This window comes from Pongo abelii, chromosome 12 (genome assembly GCF_028885655.2).
Source record: "Pongo abelii isolate AG06213 chromosome 12, NHGRI_mPonAbe1-v2.0_pri, whole genome shotgun sequence".
Lineage (NCBI taxonomy): Eukaryota > Metazoa > Chordata > Mammalia > Primates > Hominidae > Pongo > Pongo abelii.
In genome coordinates, this window is record NC_071997.2 from 85,071,348 (window position 1) to 85,092,294 (window position 20,947).

Genomic DNA, 20,947 nt, shown 5'->3' on the forward strand with positions numbered 1-20,947 from the left:
AGACAGAAAGAAAACAAAAGAAAGGAAAAGAAAAGAAAAGAAAGAGAGAGGCCGGGCGCAGTGGCTCACGCCTGTAACCCACTTTGGGAGGCCGGGGTGGGCAGATCACGAGGTCAGGAGATCAAGACCATCCTGGCTAACACAATGAAACCCTGTCTCTACTAAAAATACCAAAAAAAAAAAAAAAAAAAATTAGCCGGGAGTGGTGGCGGGCGCCTGTAGTCCCAGCTACTAGGGAGGCTGAGGCAGGAGAATGGCGTGAACCCAGGAGGCGGAGCTTGCTGTGAGCAAAGATCACACCACTGCACTCCAGCCCGGGCGACAGAGCGAGACTCCGTCTCAAAAAAAAACAGAAAGAAAGAAAAGAAAGAAGAGGTAAACTATGAAAAGAGAAAACTAGATCTAATATTATTATTAAGCTATTTATTCCTAGGGATTGTTCAATAGGAATTCTTTTTTGAAACAAAACAACTAAAATTTACATGAAATTGTGAAAGAACATCTAAAAAAAGAATGAAGTGTATCCTTACTAGGCATTACAATGAAGCAGACAATTATATATAGAAGCTTAATATAACAGAGTGAGTCCGTTCTCTTGATTTAAAACATTCAATAAATGAGGTTGAGATAAATTGTTCCTAATTACTATCTACTTAGAGAGAGCACACTTTAACATACCAGAAGCAAACTATGCAAGGAATAAGGAATTAAAATCAAATTACAGAAAGCTAGCAAAAAAGAGAATATACATAAAATAACTTTCTCAATTTAAACCAACCAAAAGAAATTCAATATAATATTAAAATTTAAAATTCTGAATAAACCTAATTTTTAAAAGACAAAACATTTAAAAAAAGCTTCACAACATGTAAAAAGATAAAGGTTAGTATTTTCTTTATAAAAAGCACTTGCTTCCATGTATAAGAAAACATCAAGGTCATCAAGTGGGCATGTGTAAGCACTTACAACTCACAGATAAGAAAATAAGTAGTGAACTAATCCACAGGAAATGCTATAAGAATAAAAGAAATATTTAAGCAACCTTGAGATTATTCTACAGCTTTTTTTTTTTCTTTTTAAGAAAAAGAAACTAGCTACAGTAAAATTAGTACACTCATTCAGTTCTAGTGAGAATCTAACTTGGTATAACCTTTAAAAATGAAAAAAGCAGTATGCGGCAAGGCTCAGAGATACTTGTTATTCTCTTTGACATAGCAATTCTACTCCTAGAAATTCAATCTGAGGAAATAATGCAACAGAAGCAAAACAATACAGAGATGAATAAAATCTCTGCAGACTTATCTGTTACAGCAAAACCTAAAAATAATAAAACATCACAATATTTGCACAATGGTACATCAGTAAAATACTGTGCAGTAATTTAAACAGATAATGATGATTATCTGGAAATAAGGACTAAGACTTATAATAATTCAGGAAAAAAAATGCTATAATGGTGGACTGAAACTGTGCTAGTGAACTTGCCTCTTCCAATGAATCTGAGAGGTGAGCCAAGCCAGGCCAAGTTCCTATCCTCACTCACCATCTTCAAGAAACCTAGCTGGTAAGTCAACAAAACTCTTGAGAATTCCTAAAAATAATCCCAAATCTGGAGAAAAGAAAACTTAATGGATATCCTTACATATTCCTTTCTCAGATGAGGTTATACTGTTTTGAAAAGGCTGCTGAGGAGTCCCCAGTTAAACAAGGGAAAAGTGAACAACTAGCCTCTAACTTACTAAAATAAATACTCAAGGGCCACACACGAAACTGGGCGTCTTCAGCAATCCATCACATCCCCCAAACAATCCAGGATAATAAAATATATCACCCAACAAGGTATTCTTATCTAGAACCGGAGTATTCTAAAAATGTGACATCTGACTTCTACTACGTACTAGCTGAACAGTATCAGCCTACCTACAGTATTACTTACCTAGGTATCAGAAACACAGTTATTGCATCAGGCTACACAAAAGGAGACTGGAAAGAAAGTCAAAAATGGGATGATGAAACCAAGAAACAAGATGAAAAGAATGAGGAAGGAAAGTTAGGCATTTGCCAGGCACGGTGGCTCACGCCTGTAATCCCAGCACTTTGGGAGGCCGAGACAGGTGGATCACCTGAGGTCAGGAGTTCAAGACCAGCCTGGCCAGCATGGTGAAACCCCGTCTACTAAAAATACCAAAAATTAGCCAAGTGTGGTGGTGGGCACCTGTAATCCCAGCTATTCGAGAGGCTGAGGCAGGAGAATCACTTGAACCTGCGAGGTGGAGGCTGCAGTGAATCAAGATCGCACCATTGCACTCCAGCCTGGGCAACAAGAGCAAAACTCTGTATCAAAGGAAAAAAAAAAAAAAGAACTGTATACCTAGAAAAACTATCCTTCAAGAACAAGGGTGAAATACAGACATTTTCAAACAAATAAAACCTAACAGACCTCCGACAAAGGAACTTCTTAAAAATATACAGGAAGGATTGAATACCAAAGAAACTAGTATGCATATGGACAAATCTAAACTTAACATTGACTTACAGAATGGAAATCTGAGAGGTAAAACTGATAGAACTAGAATACTAGACAATTATGAAGAAATGTAACCTGATTTTAGGTGTCTTAAGGTCCTAGTATTTTTTGGGATACCTGAGAAGATACTGATAGGCTTTTGACGTTGATGAGATAAGTAAACACACTGAAAAAAAAAAAAAAAGTGGCTAACTTCCAAACCAGTGTGTGTGATGAGATAGGATTGGGGAAGAGCAAAGGGAGAGGATAAAATGGAATTTTAGAAACCCAAGCAATACAAAAGTTAAACAGAATGGGCAAGAGGGGCCAGGCATGGTAGCTCACCCCTGTAATCCCAGCACTTTGGGAGGCCAAGGCAGGAGGATAACTTGAGCCCAGGAGTTTGAGACCAGCCTGAACAACATAGTGAGACACCATCTCTATTCTAAGTTTTTTTTTTTTTTTTTTAATGTGTAAGTGGAACCAGGAAGAAGAGGAATCACCAAATAATTAGGTAGAAATAAATCCAAAGATACTAGTAACTACAACAAACATAATAGACTAAAACTGCTACTAAAAAAAATCAAATTAAATTAGCCAGGAGTGTTGGCTCACGCCTATAATCCCAGCACTTTGGGAGGCTGAGGCAGGTGGATCACCTGAGGTCAGGAGTTCGAGACCAGACTGGCCAACATGGTAAAACCCCGCCTCTACTCAAAATACAAAAATTAGCCAGGCGTGGTGGCGCACGCCTATAATCCCAGCTCCTAGGGAGGCTGAGGCAGGAGAATCACTTAAACCCAGGAGGCGGAGGCTGCAGTGGGCTGAGATCGCACCACTGCACTCCAGCCTGGGTGACAGAGTGAGACTTAGTCTCAAAAAAAAAAAACAAATTAAATTTAAAAGTAAATAAAATTCAGTTATAAGCTTTATTTTGCTTAAACTTATGGTTAAAAAACCTCACAAAAAAATGAAAAAATATATGCCGTATTAAAAAGTGTTTTAAAAAGTACTCTGACATAGCTCTCTTATAATGAAATAAAATGTAAGGCAAAAAAGCATTATTAAGGACAGAGTCCCTAAAGAATGATGAAGATTCAATTCACCACAAAAAGCAACAGCTCTGTGCCTAACATATTAATCAAAAATAGAACTAGATGGAGAAACCCACATCTTTCTCAGTAACCCAGCAGATCAAAAATTAGCAAGCATATATAGACAATGAAAAAACAATCCCAAAATTAGAGTACACATCCAATTTTTAAATACATGGGGAACTTTTATGAAACTGACACACACTAAGCTTGGAAACTTAAAAATATACTTCTAAATAATTAACAAACCAAAGAACAAATGATAATAGAAATAAAATACTTGGAGTTGAGTAAGAAATTATACCTCTCTAAACTCACATTTGTAATCCTACAACTTTGGGAAGCCAAGGCAGGAGGATTGCTTGAGCCCAGGAGTTCAAGGCCAGCCTGGGCAACATAGCAAAAACCCTGTCTCTGCTAAAAAATAAAAAAATTAGCCAGGTGTGGTAGCACACGCCTATAATCTCAGGTACTCAGGAGGCTGAGGTGGGAGGATCACTGGAGCCCAGGAATTCAAGGTCTGCAGTGAGCTATGATCAAACCACTGCACTCCAGCCTGGGCAGCAGAGCAGGATCCTGTCAATCAATCAATAAATTAATAATTAATGTGGTATGTCCATATGAGGGAATACTATTCAGCTATACGAGGAGATATGGTCTGGATATGTGCCCCCACCCAAAGGTCACGTTGAATTGGAATTGGAATCCCCAGTGTTGGAGGTAGAGCCTGGTGAGAGGTGACTGGATCGTGAGGGCGGGTTCCCCTGGGTGCTGTTCTCATTATAGTGACTGACTTGTCCTGAGATCTAGTTGTTTAAAAGTGTGGAGCACCTCCCCCTTCTCTCTCTTGCTCCTGCTCCACCATGTAAGATGCCGCACTTCCCCTTCTGCCATGATTTTAAATTTCCTGACGCCTCCCCAGAAGCTGAGCAGGTGCCATCATCATGCTTCCTGTACAGCCTGCAGAACCATGAGCCAATTAAACCTCTTTTCCTTATAAATTACTCAGTCTCAGCTATTTCTTTACAGCAGTACAAGAATGGACCAATACACAAGGAAATGAAGTACTGACACATGCTACAACGTGGATGAGCCTCTAAAACATTATACTAAGTGAAAAAGGTCAATCATAAAAGGTCACATGATTCCATTTACATAAAATGTCCAGAACTGACAAGTCCACAGAGACAAAAAGTAGATTAGTGGTTGCCGGTGTCTGGGGAAACGGGAGAGACCGCTAATAGATATGAGGTTTTCTTTTCAAACTAGAAATCTTTTCAAACTAGATGGTGGTGGTCATTTTACAACACTGTGAATACACTAAATGCTAGTGAATACTACACTTTAAAATTGTGGCTTTTTGAGTGGAGGGATTAACCTATGCAGTCAACTACACATGCCTAGTCTCCACCCAGTAAAAGGTAGCCATAGAAATTTTCAAGACCTGTCCTCAAAACCCTCAATAATGCCTAGAGTTGAGAATAGACTTAATGTTAACAGTGGTTATTTCTGAGTAGTAGATGCAGGGGATATTTTTAACTTTCTTCTTATAATATATGAAGGGTCTTCAAAAAGTTCATGGAAAATGTGTTGTGAAAAAACTATGCATGGATTCAAAAGTTTTTGGCACCAAAATAAACTTGTACTAATTTGCTATAACATGTCTGAACAGGATCTAGTCAGAGACACTATGAAGGCTAAGACATCAGTTTAAAAAGAGCCCCTATCAGAGCTGTATGAGTTCTGCTAAAATTGAAGTAAGACCAAACATCAAATTTATAGTGAAGTCTGCATGGAAGAATAGTGAAATAACTGATGCTTTATGAAAATGTTATGGGGTCAATGCTCCTAGGAAATCAGCAGTTTACAAATGGATAACTTGTTCTAACAAGGGATGAGACCATGTCGAAGATGAAGCCCACAGCGGCAGACCATCCACATCAATTTTTCAGGAAAAATTAATCTTGTTCATTCCCTAATTGAAGAGAACTAATGATTAACAGCAGAAACAATAGCCAACACCACAGGCTTCTCAACAATTGGTCCAGTTTACACAATTCTGACTGAAAAATTAAAGCTGAACAAACTTCACTTGATGGGTGACAAAACTGTTGCGCCCAGATTAACTGCAGACAGGAGCAGAGCTTTCCATAGAAATTTAAACAAGGGATAAAGATCCTGAAGCATTTCTTCAAAGAACTGTAACAGGAGCCAAAACATGGCTTTACCAATACCATCCTGAAGACAGAGCACAATCAAAGCAATGGCTACCAAAAATGGAAGTGGTCTGGTCAAAGCAAAAGTGGACCAGTCAAGGGCAAAGGTCATGGCAACAGTTTTTTGGGATGTTCAGGCATTTTGCTTGCTGATGTTCTGGGGGGATAAAGAACATAAGCTCTGCTTATTATTAGAGTGTTTTGAGAAAGTTATCCCAAGTTTTTGCAGAAAAATGCCAGGGAAAGCATCATCAAAGTCCTTTTCCACCATGACAATGTTCCTGCGCACTCTTCTCATCAAACAAGGCCAATTTTTTAAGTTTCTATGGGAAGTCGTTAAGCATCCACATTGATTTGGCTTCTTCTGACTTCTTTTTGCTCCTAATCTTAAAAGATCTTTAAAGAGCACCTATTTTTTTTTTTTTAGTTAATAATGTAAAGAGACTGCATTGACATGGTAAAATTTCTAGTACCCTCAGTTGTTTAGGGATGAACTAAACAGCTGAGATCATCATTTATAAAAGTGTCTTGAACTTGAGGAGCTTATGTTGGGAAATAAATTTAAAATGTATTTTTAAATTTTATCTTTTAATTCCATTTTTCCACAAACTTTTTGAAGTCCTCACGTACATTTACCTGTTTTACAACAAGGCTGTTGTTTCTAAAAAGGATTTCTATAGCTCATCATCACTGGCCATCAGAGAAATGCAAATCAAAATCACAATGAGATACCATATCACACAAGTTAGAATGGCGATCATTAAAAAGTCAGGAAACAACAGGTGCTGGAGAGGATGTGGAGAAATAGGAACACTTTTACACTGTTGGTGGGACTGTAAACTAGTTCAACCATTGTGGAAGACTGTGGCGATTCCTCAGGGATCTAGAACTAGAAATACCATCTGACCCAGCCATCCCATTACTGGGTATATACCCAAAGGATTATAAATCATGCTGCTATAAAGGTACATGCACACGTATGTTTATTGCAGCACTATTCACAATAGCAAAGACTTGGAACCAACCCAAATGTCCAACAATGACAGACTAGATTAAGAAAATGTGGCACATATATACCATGGAATACTATGCAGCCATAAAAAATGATGAGTTCATGTCCTTTGTAGGGACATGGATGAAGCTGGAAACCATCATTCTCAGCAAACTATCGCAAGAACAAAAAACCAAACACTGCATGTTCTCACTCATAGGTGGGAATTGAACAATGAGAACACTTGGACACAGGAAGGGGAACATCACACATCTTTTGAGGGGTGGGGGGAGGGGGGAGGGATAGCATTAGGAGATATACCTAATGTAAATGACGAGTTAATGGGTGCAACACACCAACATGGCGCATGTATACATATGTAACAAACCTGCACATTGTGGACATGTACCCTAGAACTTAAAGTATAATAAAACAAAACAAAACAAAAAGGATTACTACAAACAAATATGTCAACATGTTGAGAGGGTTAATTCTAAGTGGAGAGAATATGAATACCCCCCTTGTTATACTTTTTCACTTCTAATAATAAAAATTATAAAGCATTTACATATACTATTTTTATAACTCATATATACTCATACGATAATGATATAGTTGTATCAGGATCATGCAACTGTGGCTTCTTTAAAACTATTTCATTTTTTTCTGTCAGCATTTTTTTTTTTTTTTTTTTTTTTTGAGATGGAGTCTCGCTCTGTCACCCAGGCTGGAGTGCAGTGGCCCGATTTTGGCTCACTGCAAGCTCCGCCTCCCAGGTTCATGCCATTCTCCTGCCTCAGCCTCCTGAGTAGCTGGGACTACAGGGACCCGCCACCATGCCCGGCTAATTTTTTTGTATTTTTAGTAGAGACGGGGTTTCACCGTGTTAGCCAGGATGGTCTCCATCTCCTGAGCTTGTGATCTGCCTGCCTCGGCCTCCCAAAGTGCTGAGATTACAGGCATGAGCTACTGCACTTGGCCTCTGTCAGCATTTTCAATAAAAATTTGTTTAAAGTTACTACTTTTCCAATAATAAATGAAATAACAATATGCATCTGAAAACTAGTATCAAAAGATGGCCAAAATGCAGTATAGAAATGTTTACATTTAATACATATCATTTAAAGTCCCAAGCTAAATAAAATTATTTACCTTCTTGTGAAAAACTGTCTTTTTTTTAATCCTGTCTTGGGGTGGTTTTGATCCACATTTACTTCAAAAATAGAAAATACTTCTAAAAGACTTATGTAAAGCATCCACAAAAACACTGGAAGCATGATACACAAAGCTAAGCTTAGGAGGGGAAAAATTAACCAAACCACTCATGTAAATACTGTTCCCTTCATCATATGAATTAAGTGCACACCTAGAAAACAGTGAAGCTTTCAGAAATTATACAGAAACAACTGATATTCCCTAGAGATTTCCTCAAAGTGGTTCTGAATCATGTAATTTAAATCCCTAAATCCATTACAAATATCTACATTGACAGTGGACGGTTGAATTCACCTTATAACCTCAGACAAGTTTAAAAGTTTGTAACTGAAGAAAAAGAAGATACTATATAAGGTCAACCCCCTAGAGAATCTACAAGAGATCTTTAACAGGGAATCTGATTTATTTAAAAGACAGTATTATATTATAAAACATAGAAGCCTATGGTTACAGATGGTATCTTAGTAGACACTGCTGATGATTTACACAACAGTTATTCCCTTCCTTCCCCCTTCCCAGGAGTGCTCAGACTTTGTGTATCTCTTTCTACAGGGAAGCTGACTCCATACCCAACCATGGTTACCTCGGGCCAATCATCCCATTCTATGTCCCTGGTCACAATCACTGTTTAAATGGTCCCATCACTGCAAACTGCAGGACTCTTGCTTGGAATGTTGCCCCAACCGCTAACTGGTCCTAGGGCCAAAAAGGGAACCATCCTTGGTTGAAATTAAAATTACAAAAGGTAGAAGAGATCTACAGGATCAAGCAACTCTAAATAAAGCCTACCTTCTCACCATACTTTTAACTACATAACCTAGATTATGTTGAGTTTTCGGTTACAACCTGCATAACAAGTCCTGGCATAAATAACCTCAAATAGTCTACTCAGAGAAAAAAAAAAAGAAATGCACAACTCACATCTTACTGGCACAGTATTTAACTGTGTCTTAAGAGAGAGAGTGTGTGTGCGTGTGTGTGTGTGTCCTGAAATCATTTGAGAACAGGCTTTTTTGTGAACTCCCTTATCTGCTTAAAAGAAGAGCCTCTCGAAAGAGCCCAATTGTTATACATCTCCCAGCAGTTTCCAGCAACCAGAAGACTGACTCTCATAACCAGAAGAGAAGTAACCACCTAAACAGACATTGTCACAAAACCTTCATATTTCTCATCTATTCTCTTAAGGGTTCATTTATCTTTCCTAAAAGTCATTTGTTTTCCCTTACGTGCCCTTCATCTCCCTTTACTTCCTCTATTATGATGGTATATAAAGTCCAAATTCTTACAGCCTTTTCTCACTAATCTGTCTTTTATTAATTTAATTTGCCCCCAACTACTTAACAAAAGGCAGAGAAAAAGTTTTTCTTCCCTGACATCATCAACTACTACATTTTCTACTTTAAGAAACGGGCATGTAGGCTGGGCGCAGTGCTTATGCCTGTAATCCAGCACTTTGGGAGGCCGAGGCGGGCAGATCATGAGGTGAGGAGATTGAGACCATCGTGGCCAACATGGTGAAACCCCGTCTCTACTGAAAATACAAAAAATTAGCCGGGCATGGTGGCAGGCGCCTGTAGTCCCAGCTACTCGGGAGGCTGAGGCAGAAGAATGGCATGAACCCAGGGGGCGGAGCTTGCAGTGAGCCTGAGATCGCGCCACTGCACTCCAGCCTGGGTGACAGAGCGAGACTCCATCTCAAAAAAAAAAAAAAAAGAAACGGGCATGTCATAGGGGCAACAATGAAATGAGAACAAATGACCTCTTCTAGTCTACATCCACCTAACTGCACTGCTTACCTTCCTCAAATCCAGGCTCTTCCCTGGCATTTATAATAAAATCCTTTAATCCCACAGCATCATTAAAGAAGTAACACTGACCACTATTTTACAGTCAGAGTACACCTAGTATAACAGGTATGTTTCAAATACTGCTAATCAAAGTAAAAAATCTTTAACCCACAATACGGAGTTAGTATAATGGAACTGGGGGAAGCATACCAGGATGTTAACATTGTTTACCTGGAGAGAAAGAAGGAAAAATATCAAGGATTGTCACTGAAGAGGATCAGAATGTTACCCCACTTTAGCATAAGTATTCTTTTGAGAGGAAGGTAATGAAGAAACAGTATACGTAGGAACTCTCTGCTCGCCCCCTTTCTGCATGAAGGCAGAATATAAATTTCCCTTTGTGAAGGTGTTCTCTCCCACCCCTCTCCTAGCAGGAAGAGGAGAACTACTCTTGATCACCATAGACTCTTAAATCACTGGAGATGGCACCTTGATTTGGGTATGCATAACAAGCCTTACTAAAACAATCCTTATCTGCCATTAGTTTGCCCCAAATATTTACCTTCCCACAATTTACCACCCCTCGAAGCTCAAAACCTCTTTTCTTCAATCTTGCTGCCTCTCCACAATTTATTATCTGATATGGTTTGGCTGTGTCCCCACCCAAATCTCATCTTGAGTTGTAGCTCCCATAATCCCCGTGTGTCATGGGATGCACCCGGTGGGAGGTAATTGAATCAGGGGGGCAGGTTTTTCCCATGCCGTTCTCGTGATGGTGAATAAGTCTCTCGAGATCTGATGGTTTTATAAAGGGCAGTTCCGCTGCACACTCTCTTGCCTGACACCATGTAATATGTGCCTTTGCTCCTCCTTTACCTTCTGCCATGATTGTAAGGCCTCCCCAGCCATGTGCAATTGTGAGTCCATTAAATCTCTTTTTCTTTATAAATTACCCAGTCTTGGGTATGTACTTATTAGCAGCGTGAGAACAGACTAATACATTATCCTTTATTAAAATGGCATATGAACTCTCCAGTCTGTTTCTTTAGGTCTTCACTTCTTTTCTATGAAGCTCTCACGTGTACTTGAAATAAAACTTTTCTTCTGTAAATCTGTCGTGTGTCAGTTGAATTCCCAAGCTCCTCCAATGAACCTAAGAGGCTGGAGGAAATATGTTTTCCCATCTCTACCACACCTTTCCCGCTATACTTCTTTGTATCATTTGTTCACTTGTTATAATACTATACATTACATTTAAAAGTAGAAAAGCTTCAAAGAAAAATATATATTTTTTTTTTTGGAGACAGAGTCTTGCTCTGTTGCCCAGGCTGGAGTTCAGTGGGTGATCTCAGCTCACTGCAACCTCCACCTCCCGGGTTCAAGCGATTCTACTGCCCCAGCCTCCCAAGTAGCTGGGACTACAGGCATGTATCACCATGCCTGGCTAATTTTTTTATTTTTTATTTATTTATTTTTTTGAGACGGACTCTCGCACTCTTGCCCAGGCTGGAGTGCAGTAGTGCCATCTCGGCTCACTGCAAGCTCTGCCTCCTGGGTTCAAGCCATTCTCCTGCCTCAGCCTTCCAAGTAGCTGGGATTATAGGCGCCCGCCACCATGCCCGGCTAACTTTTTGTATTTTTAGTAGAGACAGGGTTTCACCGTGTTAGCCAGGATGGTCTCGATCTCCTGACCTTGTGATCTGCCCGTCTTGGCCTCCCAAACGGCTGGGATTACAGGTGTGAGCCACCGCACCCGGCCTAATTTTTGTATTTTTAGTAGAAACGGGGTGTCGCCCTGTTGGCCAGGCTGGTGTTGAACTCCTGACCTCACAAGATCTGCCCACCTCAGCCTCCCAAAGTGCTGGAATTACAGGTGTGAGCCACTGTGCCCCGCCTAAAGAAAAATACTTAAAAAATTATTTATATCCTGATTTTTAAATGTCATTTTGAAAAACTACCCACAAGCACTCTAAATAAAAACTACAAACAGGAAGTCATCAAATCATTAATGGGACATCATCATTTGTTAGGGAACGTTTGGCTTATTTGCTGTCAAGCAGAGACTTTAAAAAAATAAAATAAAAAAGGCATAATGTAAATTTAAAATATCCAAGATATGATCATCCTGTTGCCATTTGTAATTATTATAGCAGTAGATAACATTATCAACGGGTAGACCCTACAAAGAATAAAACAATTAACTGCAGAAAGACAGCTTTTACAGTCCAAAAGTAGGGAAGGAGAGGTAGTGGGGAGGTTAGAGAGAGGACAGGGCCTCTGCATCTGCTGGGCAGAAATGTGATGGCCCAGACAAGAGCTACAAGGGGATCTTTAATACATCTGTACACTTAATAGAATAGAAAGCAGTTCAAATTTTAACAACCTCTTAAATATTCTCAATTATACACACCAATTTTGGGCCAGATATTGCCCAGTGACTGCCTAAGTGTGCATCATTTCAGGGAGGATAGAAATTGGTAGGAAGGGCCAGGCATGGTGGGTGGCTCACACCTGTAATTCCAGCACTTTGGGAGGCCGAGGCCGATGGATCACCTGAGGTCAGGAGTTCAAGACCAGCCTAGCCAACATGGTGAAACCCTGTCTCTACAAAAAATACAAAAATTAGCTGGGTGTGGTGCAGTGTGCCTATAATTCCAGCTACTCAGGAGGCTGAGACAGGAGAATCGCTTGAACCCAGGAGACGGGGGTAGCAGTGAGTCAAGATCATGCCACTGCACCCTAGCCTGAGTGACAGAGCGAGACTCCATCTCAAAAAAATAAAACAACAACAAAAAAAGAAACTGGTAGAAATAAATCACATCAGAAGTTAGGTAAGCACAGACCCCAGACAAACAGCATCAACAAACTTGAGTGTGTGTTAGAAATGCAAATTCCCCAGCCCTACTCCAGACCTGAAGAATCTGATTCTGGGCTTAGAGCCATGGCAATTTGTTCCTGTGGGCATTCTGATACCTGCTTAAATTTGAGACACATAATATGAAGGCAAGATTATAGCAATTTAGAAGAAGAATGCTGACCACAAATGGCAAAATTAACTGCAGCATTTCAGCAGAGTTGTTTTTTTTTGTTTTTTTTTTTTGAGATGGAGTCTCGCTCTGTGACCCAGCTAGAGTGCAGTGGCATGATCTTGGCTCACTGCAACCTCCATCTCCTGGGTTCAAGCAATTCTCTTGCCTCAGCCTCCCAAATAGCTGGGATTACAGGCATGCACCACCACACCCAGCTAATTTTTGTATTTTTCGTAGAGACAGGGTTTCACCATGTTGGCTAGGCTGGTCTTGAATTCCTGAACTCAGGTGATCCACCCACCTTGGTCTCCTAAAATGCTAGGATTACAGGCATGAACCACTACGCCCGACCTCAGCAGAGCTTTGCCTGGGCTCTGGGTCCCTTCAAGGGAATACAGGTAGGTGACACTGAAAAGCTCAATACTCTTCCAACACCAGCTCAATACCGGTCCCTAATAGGGATTAGGCTCTATTATACTCAGAGTTTTTGTTAACCATCAAAAACACCTTTACATGTTTCTATTTAAAGCAATGTTTACAAATAACTCTGCCCTATCAAAGGCAAGACCACATCCTCAGACAGGCAGGAATAAAACACATTCGGCTTCCAGATGTCTCAGAACAATATTTCTGTCTCCCATTGATCTGAAAGTTGAACACCTAAAATCATTCCACTAATAGCAGCACTACAGAGGAAACAATAGCCAGAATGCAAGTTTTCCTAAACGGGATGATGACACAACTTTTTTTGGTTTCTTAACCTACAAGTAAATGGAAAAGACTGCTCTAAGAGTGCTCTATCACTGACACAAAATATACTAGAATATGGAAACATTTATACCTACACACATGCACACCCATACACTTTTAAAATCCAGAGGGCATAGCGCAAATGGGATTTAGCTTCTTTAAATCTCAGTTAATGATCCAATAAAAATAAATAAACATCACAAAGGGCAAGTATTAACTCAAACCACAGATACTAAGAAAAATGCAGCCAGGGCGGGGCATGGTGGCTCACGCCTATAATCCCAGCACTTTGGGAGGCAGAGGCAGGTGGATCATCTGAAGTCAGGAGTTTGAGACAAGCCTGACCAACATAGAGAAACCCCGTCTCTACTAAAAATACAAAAATTAGCCGGGCGTGGTGGCACATGCCTGTAATCCCAGATAACTGGGAGGCTGAGGCAGAAGAATGGCTTGAACCCGGGAGGCAGAGGTTGCAGTAAGCAGAGATCACGCCATTGCACTCCAGCCTGGGTGACAAGGGCAAAACTCCATCTCAAAAAAAAAAAAGAAAAGAAAAATGCGGCCGGGGCAGTGGCTCATGTCTATAATCTCAGCACTTTGGGAGGCTGAGGCAGCAGGACTGCTTGAGCCCAGAAGTTTGAGACCAGCCTAGACAACAAGCAAGACCTCATCTCTACAAATAATTTAAAAATCAGCCAGGTGTGGTGATGCACATCTATGGTTCCAACTACTTGGGAGGCTGAAGTGGGAGGATCACTTGAGCCCAGATTCAAGGCTGCAGTGAACCATGATCGCACCACTGCACTCCAGCGTGGGTGACAGAATAAAACTGTCTCATTTTTTAAAAAGGGTGGGGGGGGCGGGCGCTGTGGCTTACGCCTGTAATCCCAGCACTTTGGAAGGCCGAGGTGGGCTGATCACCTGAGGTTGGGAGTTTGAGACCAGCCTGACCAACATGGAGAAACCCCATCTCTACTAAAAATACAAAATTAGCCGGGCTTGGTGGCGTATTCCTGTAATTCCAGCTACTTGGGAGGCTGAGGCAGGAGAATCGCTTGAACCCAGGAGGTGGAGGTTGAGGTGAGCCGAGATAGTGCCATTGCACTCCAGCCTTGTCAAAAAGAGTGAAACTCCGTCTCAAAAAAAAAAAAAAAAAAAAAAAAAGGAATGCAAAGAGTCTAACAACTAGCAAACCAAACGGTTACCCTAATAGGAATAATGCAAGCATATATTCCTGCATGACCATTTTAACAGGGGATTTAACTTAGAAAAATTTCAAAATATTATTTTTAAACTCCTGCAACGTAAAAGCACTATATTCAGGCCGGGCATGGTGACTCACACCTGTAATCCCAGCACTTGGGAGGCCGAGGCAGACGGATCACTTGAGGTCAGGAGTTCGAGACCAGCCTGGCCAACATGGTGAAATCCCGTCTCCACCAAAAATACAAAAATTAGCCGGGTTTGGTGGCAGGCGCCTATAATCCCAGCTACTTGGGAGGATAAGGCAAGAGAATCGCTTGAACCCAGGAGGCAGAGGTTGCAGTGAGCCAAGATCACACCATTGCACGTCAGCCTGGGGACAAGAGTGAGACTTCATCTCAAAAACAAAAAAACAAAACAAAACAAAAAAAACACTATATTCAATGGGCTCACCATAGTAAACTTGTAAACTTGTTCATATAAACAAATTTTTAACAGATACAAAACAAAACATTACCATGTCATAAACTGTGCTTTAAAATTCACTTTCATGTAAGGATATTTTCAACTATTTCACAAACTTCTCACTTCACATATAATTATCGTTCAAAATTGTTAAAGACGTGAGCTATAGATCACTTAAACCCTAAATGTTCTCAATTAACAAGAAATTTTAGAAGTAAATAGTATTTAGAGTCCTGGTTAACTTCTTAGTTATATTTGACAACTATTTAGGAGATGCACACCTATTCTAACCTCCTCCTGCAAAGAACTCTCTACATGGAAAAGAAACAGAAGTGGCCCGGCATGGTGGCTTATACTGAAATCTCAGCATTTTGGGAGGCTAAGACTGAGGCCGGAGGATCGCTTGAGGCCAGAGTTTTGAGACCAGCTTGGGCAACACGGCGAGAGCTCATCTCTATAAAAAAGTTTTTTTAAAATTAGCCAGGCATGGTGGTACACACCTGTATTTACAGCTACTAAGGCTAAGGCAGGAGGATTACTTGAACCCAGGAATTTGAGGGGTTAGTGAACTATGATAGTGTCAGTGCACTTAAGTCTGAACAGAGGGAGATCCTGTCTCAAAAGAAAAACAAGAAAATAAACAAAATGAAAGTTTTCTTGTGTGTCCTATATTTACCTCTAACTTCTCTTTCCTTTTCCAGTAACTATAATTTTCCTTCTCTTTGAAAATAAAACGCAGTTGCATTTATGAAATTATGAAATTGTTCATTTATGAGATTGTCTTTAACCAGGACAGTTATGCCCAATATTCATTTTCTCTAATAATCTTTATTTCATCCACTGAAACAGTTGCTATTTTTTAAAAAATCCTCTTCCCATCTGTCACTTAATCTTACATCCACTGTCTACAAAGGTGCTACAATTAGATACTAAAAAGAAAAATCTACAAACTTTCTTAATGTGGCCTTTGCTTTTTAAAAATATCTACTGCTTAAATTAAAAAGTATATTGCATACCTGATCCATATCTAAAGTTGTTTCTATCATTTCCTGAAACTTGGAGAAATCAGAACGAAGATCAGTAAGAGGAGTCACAAAAACTGCCAACAATAATTTCTGGTGTTTTCCTAAAAGAAAGTAGTAAAACAAACAAATAAAAAGATCTCATTTTACAGAATACAAATCATAAAAATTTGACTGAGATAAACTAGCATCATTTGATCCAAAAGGTACAAATAGTACAGTAGGTCTCCAAAGTTATTATTTACTCAGGTGTTTGAATTCAAATTGTTTTGTACTCAATTTATTTTATAGAAAGGGAGATGTAGCACTCAAAGCTTCCCACTAATAATACATTACCTCATCTGTAAACCTAACAAGTAATACAGATGCAGAAACATGACATTAATTATGACTAAATGAATTTCATTTCTTATAGATTTAATAACCCAAAGTCATTAAAATAAAACCTCTAGTTTACCTCATATTCTTAATTTCCATTAATGACAGTGTTCCAATTAACAAGTTAAATCAAGCCAAGTTTTTACACAATGGAACTGTGCTTGATGGTATTTAAGGGTACATGATGGGGAGGCCGGGCATGATGGCTCATGCCTATAATCCTAGCACTTTGGGAGGCTGAGGTGGACAGATCACTTGAGTTCAGGAATTTGAGACCAGCCTGGCCAACAAGGTGAAACCTCATCTCTGCTAAAAATACAAAAATTAGCCAGGCGTGGTAGCACAAACTTATAATCCCAGCTACTCGGGAGGTTGAAGCAGGAGAATTGCTTGAACTCAGGAGGTGGAGGTTGCAGTTAGCCCAAGATCACACTACTGCCCGCCAGCCTGGGCAACAGAGCGAGATTCTATCTCCAAAAAAAAAAAGAGTACATGCTGGGGAATCATGTATGAAGGAGTAAGTGAAGCAATGAGTATATAGTGTGAAAAAGCAGGACTAGAGACCTGGGTAGCAATCCCGGCTCTGCTACCTACTGGTTCTGTTACCTGGAGCATGATACTTTCAGCCTCCTTTTCCCTTTTTGTATGAAGGAATAATAACAATAGCTACCCAGAAAATAATAAATGAGATAACTATACACAATACTTGTATAGTCCTTGACACTTAACAGAAGCTGAACAACAATTACTTTGTATTACTACTGGTATAACACAAGGATTTTTTTTTCTAATCGCCAATACATTCCCTTAGAAGAATTCTCTAAGTAGTATCTAACACACTGCATTTCACTCCAAAACAATAGTTCCCAAACTTCTCCAGAAATTTTAGCAGCTACTGAGAAAATGGTGAAGAGCTACTATGAAGTCAGCAAAATTGTTTTAAGAATTCATGTTTTATTATTAATCACAAAAGCATCTATACATATTTAGAAAATAGTACATAAGTGTGAGGCACTATTTAGACACAATATAAACAACACTTTGCCCACATAATGTCTGTTGTGCTACAATGCCTAGTTCTTTATTCCAAATTAGCTCATGCACTATTGGTAAATAAGGGAATTGTGGTAGCAAAATTCAGAGGTGGCATTGGTTTATGAATGATTTTTTTTCCAGCCCATTATTGTTTTAAAGGGATCAAGGTTAAGCTCTCACACAATTAAGAATAAGCCTTAGCAGTGAAGACCTCAGAGTAGTTGGCTTAATAGCCACTGTACTTTCCACTATGTAAGATATGTGGGAAAGCTCAAGGGTACAAAACATTTGCCAGTGTTTTCGAAAAAGAAAAAAAAAAAACAAACGAATTGAATGTCATACCATGGTTCAGATTTTGAATTCTGATGAAACTAGCCTCTATTAGAAGCAAACGCCCTCAAGGACCTACATCTCCAAGGAGAAAACAAGAGCCACAGATCTAAGGCTTCAAAGAGTTGGCTAATGCTGGTGTTTGGGTGCAAATGCCAGGAAGGCCACAGCTTTTATTACAGTCTGTTATGCTTCTGTTAAAAGCGGTTTTTAAAAATTCATGTATTTTCAGGTCTGCCTCAACCCTGTTTTTTCCATAAGCTGTTATTTTTCTAGCACATGACTGAAGAAGGTTTTCCAAGAATCCATACTGCATAAATATCTGTACGAACTTCAGAACCTATGTCACCCTCAACATGTCCTCTGGCTCCTCAAGCACATGAGCCCACTTTGCTGCAGCCCTTCTCAGTTTATAAACTTCCTTATGAGTTCACCTCCTCCCTTATCCTCCAAGCTTTCACTAGCATCTTAAATTCCTTCCCTTCCTTGTAACTTGTACTAAACCCCAGTTGCCAATTTCCAACTAGACTTTGTAAAGCTACATTCTCCACTAGTGATCACAGGCTAGAAAGCCCCACACAAGCTATCCTGAGGTCTTAACCAAAGGACTCCTGGTATTCATAGTAGTATATAAACACAGAAGAAAATTCCAGTTTTATTTCCTCTAGACTCTAGCTGAAATTTAGCATTTGCTTTCATTATTAATGTAGGCAATAAGCCATGGCAGTATTACCAGTACCTGTGTCTTTGTTACCAGCCTGGCCGACAGAGCGAGATTCTGTCTCAAAAAAAAAAAAAAAAAAAAAAAAAAGAGCTTTTGCATGGCAAAAGGAGCAGTCAGCAGAAGAAAACAGACAAAAACAAACAACGCACAGAGTGGGAGAAAATCTTCACAATCTATAAATCTGACAAAGGACTAATACCCAGAATCTACACCAAGCTCAAACAAACTAGCAAGAAAAAAAACAAACAATCCCATCAAAAAGTGGGCTAAGGACATGAATAGACAATTCTCAAGAAGATATACAAATGGCAAACAAACATAAAAAAATGCTCAGCATCACTAATGATCAGGGAAATGCAAATCAAAACCACAATGCGATACCACCTTACTCCTGCAAGAATGGCCATAATCAAAAAATCAAAAATAGATGTTGGCGTGGATGCAGTGAACAGGGAACACTTCTACACTTCTGGTGGGAATGTAAACCAGTACAACCACTAAGGAAAACAGTGTGGAGATTCCTTAAAAGTAGAACTACCAGTTGATCCAGCAATCCCACTACTGGGTATCTACCCAGGGGAAAAAATATCATTATACAAAAAAGATACTTGCACACGCATGCTTATAGCAGCACAATTCACAATTGCAAAAACATGGAACCAACCCAAATGCCCATGAATCAACAAGTGGATAAAGAAACTGTGGTATATATACATACATACATACACATACACACACACACACACACACACACACACACACAAATGGAACACTACTCAGCTATAAAAAGGAATGGATTGGTCAGCCTCAGTGGCTCACGCCTGTAATCCCAGCATCGAGGCGGGTGGATCACGAGGTCAGGAGTTCAACATCAGCCTAGCCAACATGGTGAAACCCCATCTCTACTAAAAATACAAAAATTAGCCAGGCATGGCGTTGGGGGCCTGTAATCCCAGCTACTCAGGAAGCTGAGGCAGGAGAATGGCTTGAACCCAGGAGGAGGAGGTTGCAGTGAGCCGAGATGGCATCACTGCACTCCAGCCTGGGAAATAGAGCAAGACTCTGTCTCAAAAAAAAAAAAAAAAATTAACACTGGCTACTCTGCTAGAGTTAAACTAGGAGTTGATTTCTTTTTACATTATTACCTTTACAATTAAAAGAAAAAATATGGGGTCAGGAGCAGTGGCTCACACCATAATCCCAGCATTTTGGGAGGCCAAGGCAGGCAGATCACTTCAGGCCAAGAGTTTGAGGCCAGCCTGGCCAACATGGCGAAACTCCGCCTCTACTGAAAATACAAAAATTAGCTGGGCATCGTGGCATGGACCTGTAACAGCTACTCGGGAGGCTAAGGCACGAGAATCATCTGAATCCAGAGACCAAGGTTGCAGTGAACCGAGATTGCACCACTGCGCTCCAGCCTGGGTGACAGAGCAAGACTCTTGTCTCAAAAATAAAATAAAATAAAAAATAGAGGAGCTAAACAATGGGTACACATGGACATACAGAGAGAATTAACAGATAACTGGGAACTCCAAAAGGGCAGAGGCAGAGAGAGGGATGAGAATTGAAAATTTACCACCTATTGGGTACAATGTTCATGTGCACAATAGAAGTCCAAAACTCACCATTACACAATATATCCATGGGACAAACCTGCACATATACCCCGAATCTATAAAAATAAAATAATAAGGCTGGGAGCAGTGGCTTACACCTGTAATCCTAGCACTTTCAGAGGCCAAGGCAGGCGGACTGCCTGAGCTCAGAAGTTCAATATCAGCCTGGGCAACATGGTGAAACTCCTCCATGTCTACTAAAAATACAAAAAACTAGCCAGGCGTGGTGGCATGTGCCTGTAGTCCTAGCTACTCGGGAGGCTGAGGCAGGATAACTGCTTGAACCCAGGAGGCAGAGGTTGCAGCAAGCTGAGATAGCGCCGCTGCACTCCAGCCTGGGCAACAAAGCGAGACTCCGTCTCCAAAAAAATAAAAAACAAGACATAAATAGCCTGGCCTAGAAACCAGTTTTAGAAAATTACTCACAGAAAAAGAAAAAAAAAAAATCAAAACACCAGAGAAGTACACAGACCTTTAAAGTTTCTGCATAATAATTTCCTGGAATGTTAAAATAACAATAGATCTTAGCTAAATATCAATTATAATAGGTAACTGTTACTATTTAAATTGTCAAAAAGTCGGC

General features: G+C 39.9%; 1 protein-coding gene across 3 annotated transcripts in view; it reads right to left on the reverse strand.

The window, feature by feature from the left end:
* MSH2 (mutS homolog 2) overlaps window positions 1-20,947 on the reverse strand; it is a 306,776-nt gene that overhangs the window by 251,537 nt on the left and 34,292 nt on the right. For all 3 annotated transcript variants that reach the window (XM_054548211.2, XM_054548212.2, XM_024242414.3), the window contains exon 8: window positions 16,273-16,382. In XM_054548211.2, the coding sequence (XP_054404186.1) occupies window positions 16,273-16,382 (110 nt within the window). The remainder of the gene's footprint in view (window positions 1-16,272; window positions 16,383-20,947) is intronic.